This window comes from Ricinus communis, chromosome 1, assembly GCF_019578655.1.
Source record: "Ricinus communis isolate WT05 ecotype wild-type chromosome 1, ASM1957865v1, whole genome shotgun sequence".
NCBI classification, from domain to species: domain Eukaryota; kingdom Viridiplantae; phylum Streptophyta; class Magnoliopsida; order Malpighiales; family Euphorbiaceae; genus Ricinus; species Ricinus communis.
The window spans coordinates 16,671,277-16,679,367 of record NC_063256.1 but is presented as its reverse complement, the minus strand read 5'-3'; the positions used below and the strand labels follow the sequence as shown (position 1 = coordinate 16,679,367).

The window sequence follows — 8,091 nt, the reverse complement described above, 5'->3', positions numbered from 1 at the left end:
CAAGATTTTGGTTAGAGAACGCCATAAACTAAAAATAGTTTGATAAGTTCAAAGTTCATACAAGAACTTAAGCAAAAAAACTCACAAAGAGCAAACAAAGATTATCATTTATCAATTCTATATTTACAAATAGATCTGGCTTTGATATTTATAGCCAAAACAAGACAAAGAAACCTAAATGGATGTCTTTTGAGCTTCCCCATGTTTTTCCCTTTAATTCCCCTTGAAGCTCATTAAAAGTGGTTGTTTTTACATTGATGTCACTCATTTTGTAACTCCCAAATGACAATTAATTATGTGCATCTATTTGTAACTCCACACACAATACATATAACTCATACCTAATAAAATAATCCTTAATTAAATAAGAAAAACTAAAACAATTACTTAAACTAAAACCCAAAAGATAAGAACCCATATAAATATGAATTAAGCCCAAAGGCCTAATCATAGCCGAATGGCTTTTATTCTTCAAAATGGACTGAATGCTTCATTATAAGGTTGGACTCTTGTTCTCATGCATGAGTTGCATTTCCATTTTGGACCTTTTGGTTCATGCCTTTGCAATGTAATCTCATGGCAGCCTTGATTCATATCATTAGACTTCAGGTTCCTATTTCAGTTACTACACCGTTGAGTGACGCCTTATGGACTTATGTTATGTTTAATCGTGTCTAGTGTTATTGAGGGTCGAGATTTGATTGCCGATTTGATTTTGTTGGACGTCATGGACTTTGATGTAATTTTAGGAATGGACTGGTTGGCTATGCATTATGCCATGTTGGACTGTTAGGAAAAGCAAGTGACTTTTTAAATTTCGGGAGACTCGGAGTTTCATTTTAAAGGTGAATTGATACCTGCACCATCGAATCTCGTGTCAGCCATTACAGCTAAACGGATGCTTCATCTTAGGTGTCAAGGATATCTGGCTTTGGTTAGGGATACTTTGATAGAAAAGGGTAGAGTTGAGGATGTTCATGTTGTCTGCAAGTTTCCCAATGTTTTTCTAGAAGAGTTGCCAGGATTACCACCTGACAAAGAGATAGAGCTTTACATTGATGTGGTACCGGGTACAACGCCCATTTCTATCCATCCTACAGAATGGCACCAGTAGAGTTAAAGGAGCTAAAGGAGCAATTACAGAACCTTTTGGATAAGGGCTTTACTAGACCCAGTACATCTCCATGGGGCACTCCAATACTGTTTGTGAAGAAGAAAAATGGTATATTATGCCTTTGCATCGATTACCGACAGTTGAATAAGGCGACGATTCGTAATAAGTATCTACTTCCTCATATTGATGATCTATTTGATCGGCTTCAAGGTGCCGCATATTTTTCCAAGATTGATTTGTGATCGGAGTATCACCAATAAAGAATTCATAAGGAGAACATTCTAAAAATGGTGTTTAGGATGCATTATGGGCATTATGAGTTCTTAGTAATATCGTTTGGACTCACTAATGCGCCTGCAGCCTTTATGGATCTAATGAATCAGGTGTTCAAGTCATTCCTAGATCACTTTATCATCGTATTTATTAATGATATCTTGGTGTATTCCAAAAGTGAAGAGGAGCATGCGTGGCATTTTAGAATGGTACTTCAGACCTTGAGGGAGCATTAGTTGTATGCTAAGTTTCCAAGTGTGATTTTTGGTTAGAGAGCGTGGCTTTTCTAGGTCACGTGGTGTCTAGAGAGAGTATTCAAGTGGACCCCAAGAAAGTGGATGCAGTGACTGATTGGTAGAGACCGACTACGGTGACAAAAGGTTGCAGTTTTCTAGGATTGGCAGGCTACTATTGCCGATTCGTGCAAGACTTTTCAAGAATAGCAGCACCCACTTGTAATCCTCGACCCCTACAGTATTTTCCATTCCAATAAAAGATGCTGCTGGAAGTACTCTATAACCGCTCGTTATTAATCCATTGCGCATATATTCATCAAATAATGGCACATAGCCATCACTAAACCACTGTGCCTCAACGATATATGCTTTCACCAGTTCTTTGAACTATGCGAGCATTAGAAAAGAATGCAAAAAGAAAACAAAGAAATAAGAAGAAATTGCACTTGAGTACATATCAAATGAAGTCCTAGTTCATAAGAAGGCTTGAAAAGACTATCAATGTCTACATAAATCTTACCGCTTCGCTAGCAAAAGAAGTATGGTAGGACCTTCCCTCAGCCTCTATTTAATTAAAAAATTTCAACAAGGCCTTGTAAGGAACTTTCATATATTCTAGTACTCCATCAATAGCATCAAAGTCGCCTCTGCAAATTTATGAAAGAAACAATTATTATTCACATGTTTTGCATGATTAGTAATTTGATTATAAGATTAGGGTTATTCTAGATAAACTTCTACGTATTATATAGGTAAATTAGGTACTGGTAGGACCTTCACTTTATAAATATGTGATATTTAAAATAAAAAATATGAACCAAATTATTTTTTGGATTTAGCTTATTAATATTATAAATAATATGAGCCAACTTCTAGCTTTATATTGATTGTTTTTTTTTTTTTTTGAGTTTAAATATTATCAATAAGCTAATAACATAAATATTATTTATTAGCTAATAAAAACAAAGTCATAGTACCTTAGGAATGCATTTGTAAAACACTAGAGTTCATCAATTGTACCATATGCATCATATGTATCATCTACTGCGGATACCATTACTGTATACTTAGTGATCATCACTCGAGAAAAGGCATACTGAGGCTCAAAATGGTTTCCGATTGCCCAAAGATAAGTCTCCACAAGTCTATCTCTCATGTAAGGGAGCTCTTCAGCCAGATTTAAGTCTTTCCACCACCTGAAATGTACAAATAAATTAGCAATTATAAAAAGTTATTGCATGCACTTGTTCCAAAATCTTAAAAAAGAAAAATTTGTTGCAGAGTTACAATCTCAAATAATAAATATGCTAAATGCATATTTATGCTCATGAACTTTGACTATTTAGTCAGGTTCAGATAAAATTGAATAAACACATAAACTTGTTCTTTTATTATATTTTAACACTCCTTGACGTATGTCTTTATTCAATAAGTTTACATGTATTGTATAAGAGTATTTAAATGTTAGTAAAATATAAAAATTAGTTGTATATTAAATTAAATTAAAAGTTAAACATGTTTAATTATTAAAAAAAAAAAGTAAATCCATGTGCCTGTTAAATTAAATCGAGAGTGACTATAGTTTACAAGCATAAATATGTATTTGGCGTATTAAATATATATCCATTTTGGGAGCTAATTAATTAATAAAAAGAAAAAGGTAACCCATGTTTCTGTCTCAAATATAAACTCATAAAATTAAGTTTACTTTGAGAGAGAGGCTAGCTCTTGTTTGTACAATAATTGTAACCGATTAAAATCCAACTTTGCAAACTTAAGGAGAGTTTCATTGCAAGACTCATCTTTTCTATAGAAACAGATGTATTGCCTAGCCTCTAACCTTTCTATGCCTTGATGATAAGGGCGTAGCAGAGAATTCCTTATGTATAGAATGGTCCCACATTTACATGTTACTGCTAATAAGCTTTCTCTTTCTCTAACCTATCCATTCCTTTTATTTCTACTAACACCATAAAAATTTGTGCAAACCATCTTCTTCATATGGTTCTGGAAAACCTTTACAGTTTCCATGTCCTAACTTTCACTTTTCTATCTAATCTCCTTAAACACTATACTCTTGATTCTTGTCTTTTTTATTTCGAAATCAGCGGCATCACCACCATGTACAAACACAGATGCCTTCTTAATAAGCCTCCGTCCAAATAGGAATTTGCATGTGTAGTATAGATAATATTGAAACAAGTGAAAAACAGTTTTTTTTACAATATAGCATATATTTAAAATTTTCTTTTTGGTTAGAAATGAGGAAGCATTCCAACTTAAAATATTAATTAAGTGGAGATATAAATCTGTTTAAAATTTTTAATTAATTTAAAACACTTAGATGATAAATTAAAATTTTAAACCTAAAACTTCAATTGAACAAGTTCAAATTCTAAAACTTTATAATAAATAATATATTTTAAAATTATTGCTGACGAATTAAAGATCCTATACTCTCCAATATCACAATCATCTAACAATTTTACAGTCAAGAACATTGTAATTAGATATTAAATATTATTTTTATCTTTTAGGTATTTATGAGAATCATTATTTTCATGTAATTGTTGTTTCTGATTCTTTCAAAATTATTTAAGCTTTAAAAAACTTTAAGAACATGTTAAATAGCTAAAACTTTAGAAGTTAATAGCAAAGTATTAAATATATCGAATTAAGTGATTTAATGATTAAATAATAGTTATTTAATCAATCTGATAAGTTACATTTAAACTTGTAATTCTTTTTTCAAGAAAAAATGTCAAACCTTAATTTTCAGTTGTATGAGATGTGACCTGAAATTAATTTTAAAATAACTTTTTCATCTATTTGTATATGCTAGATTTATCAGTTATTTTTCAAATAAAAGCAGGTCTTAAAATATGAAAATGAAATTATAATTTTAGTTAATACTTATTTAAGTATTCTAGGACAGTTTTCTACCTCTCTTCCATTGATGATGTTGTATTCTAGACCAATTATTTATTTCAGTTCATTCTTGCATAAATTAAAATTAAACAATAATCAAAGGAAGAAAAATATCATACCACTGTGAAATGCACACGACTTGTTGATGCATAAACTGTCTTCACAACCTGCGGAGAGACCAAAGAAAACATTAATTTTACCTGCAAAGTGAAATGCTGTCTTTCTTCAGATCTTAACTAAGATACATGCTCATCTATATATACAACAGTCTAATTTTAGTTTTGATGAATACTAAAAGTTAACTAGTAATTCTAAAAGCTACAGCTCCACTTTGCATATGTAACATAACATGCACCTTATCATAAAAGATCTCATCACACTACAAATTGATATATGGAGTATAACAAAGAATTATATACAAAATGTAAATGCAAGCTTGCGAGAGCAATACTCAGATTCAAAAGAAGATAATTATGAACAGGAACCATAATTTCAACTCTAGAGCTAGCAGGAGATGGTTAACATGGTCCTGCAATTAGCAGTTCAAAAGATGGCGATCTGTTGAATCTTGGTGAGGTTCAATATTTGGTTGTCTGAAAACTTGGCTACCAAAAATCAGGAACCCAATTGAATATCCAGCAAGAGCAGCTAGTAAGACACTTATATCAAGGGAAATAACTGCAAGGATAACCAAGAATGCAAGTGCCACCCTAATAGCACACATTGCAGTTTTCTGGAGCCCTGCAACGACAATGTTTACGCCGAGCTTCATCAATCTTTGCATATCTTTGTGGCAATTTCTTTGTGGCTACCCTAATAATATTTTATGGCAACATCTTTGTGGCTACTGAGTTGCTAAATTGAACTCATACAGAGTTAAACACTCGAGCCAATGTTCTTACTTGTTGGTTCATCTAAACCTCAATGAAGAAACATTATAACAGAGAATCTTTGCATATATCAGATCAAAAAACTAAAAATACAGCAATCTTTTTTCCTCTTTAAACAATAATAAGTGTTTGACAGTATCTTTGATTCAAGGTGCATAGCAATCTTCTTTAGCTTTTACAAAGCAAATGAATGCAAATGCATTAAGAACAGATAAAAAGCAGATGAAATTACAGATTGCATTAACTTCTGATGATAAAAACAAGTTGAGAATTGATAAAACAGAACAAAAAAGTGCCCATGACAATCATGGCCATCAGCTCATCAGGAAAATTATGCTTATGAGAACTAAATCTCACAGTAAACACAAAATTCAAGGAAAACAAGTAAGAATAAAAATAGAGAAGACCAAACTAAGTAGGCACAAAAAACAGAACCCCAAAAATAGGGTTTGATTGGGTTCAATTGCCCTAAACCCTAAATTAAAGTTGAATAAATCAAAATCAAACATCAACATAGTGCAATCAGAATGCAATCAAAAAAATAAAGCTAGAAAACAATCTATTTTAGCATGTTGGAGCTTCAACATTCTTGTAACAGTGTTCTTTTTTTTTTTGGTTTTTTAGCTTTATTCTTTTTACATTACTTTTTCTTTTTGTCTGGTCGGCATTATTTTCTTTAGTTCGTTATTGATTCTTAAGCTATCACCTTCAATGTTACTTCTCAAATTTAAGGGAGAAAGTCCATTTTTGCCTCTAATGTTTTGCTTAAAGAGTATATTGTGCCTAAACTAATTTTTGGCTCAAGTAATCTGCAAAACGCACAATATCCATTATTTAAGCCCCTTGTCACAATAATATTACTTCCAACAATAGGCTAATATTAAAAACTATGGATAAGTCCTATATATATAATAAAATTTATCTATTTAATTTTATGAAAACATATAAGTGTTTAATCTTTACTAATTTGATCCAACCCTTAGACAACATGTATAGCACTGGTGGAGAAGAAAATATGGGTGAGTAAAATTCAGTGAGAGAATAAATAATAACAAAATGGGATATATAAGGTTTTAAATGAAATTCATACAATATGGTATTATTCTTAATTTTTTTTTCGAGCGGAAATAATTCTGTAAATTTTATGAACACAAATATTTATTCAGTAAATCTAGCTGGAGAAATGAAGTTTTATAAAACTAATTAAATAAAGAATTATTTCAATATGTATTTGAAACTGCAAATCCTTTTTCTAATATGAAATTAACTATATGCATAAGCTCGAATCAATCCGAAAAAATATCGATACTAAATTAAATTCTAATATCATGATAAAGAAAACAGTAACAATTTAAAAAAAATATTCAGTAGAAACCAATATACACTCATAAATGTACCCTACTGGTCCCTCATAATTTTGGACGCTCAGACGTTTCACCTATGCCGCCCAAAATTCAAATTCTATTCATATGCGCACAAACAATAAACTCCCAAAAGCCACCGCTTAACATACACCATAAATGTGATGTGTATACTAAGCGTTGTCCCAAAGACAGTATATTATGTTTACACTCGATGTCTAAGGTGTGATCTCATAGGTCACATAAATGAGTGTATACTCATTTATCCAGCTATTTAATATCATTAATCGTATATAAAATAAAACTGAAATTACCATTCCTTGTTCCAAATTTCTATAAAAAATAATGATGTTTAAAAATTTATTTCAACAATTCATAGAAATATAAATATAAATAATATACTATTAAAAATATAATGTTATAGGTTTATCCACTCACTTGGTATGCAAGACTCGACCGACTATATCTTCACCTAATCTATTTTTTTCTGCTAATTTTCTTCAGCCTACTATCTGAATGTATAACTCTAAAATTTCATTTAAAAACATACTTTAGAATTAATCTCTCCTTAACTAACGTGTATCATTCTATATCTAAAATCTAATTATAATCTTTTAATTATAATTTTATTTTAGCATATTCCTATTCTGATTAATTAATTCTACTAAAAATTCAGCAGTACATCCTCTACAATACAGACTAATTTTCCTATAAAATATGCCCACAACCTACAAGAAGATTCACACAACACATCCTATAATAATTTCTATCTGAGATCTCCAAATATGGACTTTTAGAGGGAATACAATATGGTTTGCCACGGCCGCATTCAAATGGAGGAAGTTTTGGGTTGCCGGTGCCAAAAGCAGCTAATTGTCGAGCAGAAGTTGAAGAGGGAGAAAAGAGAATGGCAACCAAGAGAATGCATATTATCAAAGAGGCTTTCATGTTTGGAGATTATTGAGTTTGTTAATATTTGACAATTGCCTCTTCACTGTTACTACTGTTATTAATAGCCGGTTATAATTCACAAATTTTATTTCGAAAAAAGAAAATATATATTTTATTTATATATTAAACATAAAGGCAAAGACTTAAAAGTTGACTAAGAAGAATAGAAATTCATTATGTTTAGATTTTTCCTAGGGAGTAGCAACTCTATGTTTAGTCCTTGTTATCCTTGAATGGTATAATTATTACTTTTCCAAATTTAAGTCAGTAAATAGGATATATTATAAACAACTATCAAATCAGTTTTTACAGTGTATTAAGTATAATATTATTATATT

General features: G+C 30.9%; 1 protein-coding gene across 1 annotated transcript; it reads right to left on the bottom strand.

Moving 5' to 3' along the window:
* Positions 1-2,195: 2,195 nt before the first annotated feature.
* Positions 2,196-5,335, bottom strand: LOC125369781 (probable terpene synthase 6). The gene is made up of 4 exons (XM_048372940.1): positions 5,153-5,335; positions 4,671-4,718; positions 3,332-3,564; positions 2,196-2,819 (listed from the first exon to the last, which is right to left on the bottom strand). Exons 1-4 carry the CDS (start codon positions 5,333-5,335, stop codon positions 2,624-2,626), a joined length of 660 nt encoding a protein of 219 aa, XP_048228897.1. The 3' UTR covers positions 2,196-2,623.
* Between the last annotated feature and the right edge of the window lie 2,756 nt (positions 5,336-8,091).

Bases quoted from the DNA above. Each gene is read 5' to 3' on its own strand.
- LOC125369781 (XM_048372940.1), bottom strand. From the start codon at position 5,335: ATGCAAAGATTGATGAAGCTCGGCGTAAACATTGTCGTTGCAGGGCTC. The intron at 4,719-5,152 runs GTTTTCAGACAA...GTCTCTCCGCAG, and splicing joins TCCTGATTTTTGGTAGCCAA to GTTGTGAAGACAGTTTATGC. The intron at 3,565-4,670 runs GTATGATATTTT...AGGAATGGATAG, and splicing joins GTCGTGTGCATTTCACAGTG to GTTAGAGAAAGAGAAAGCTT.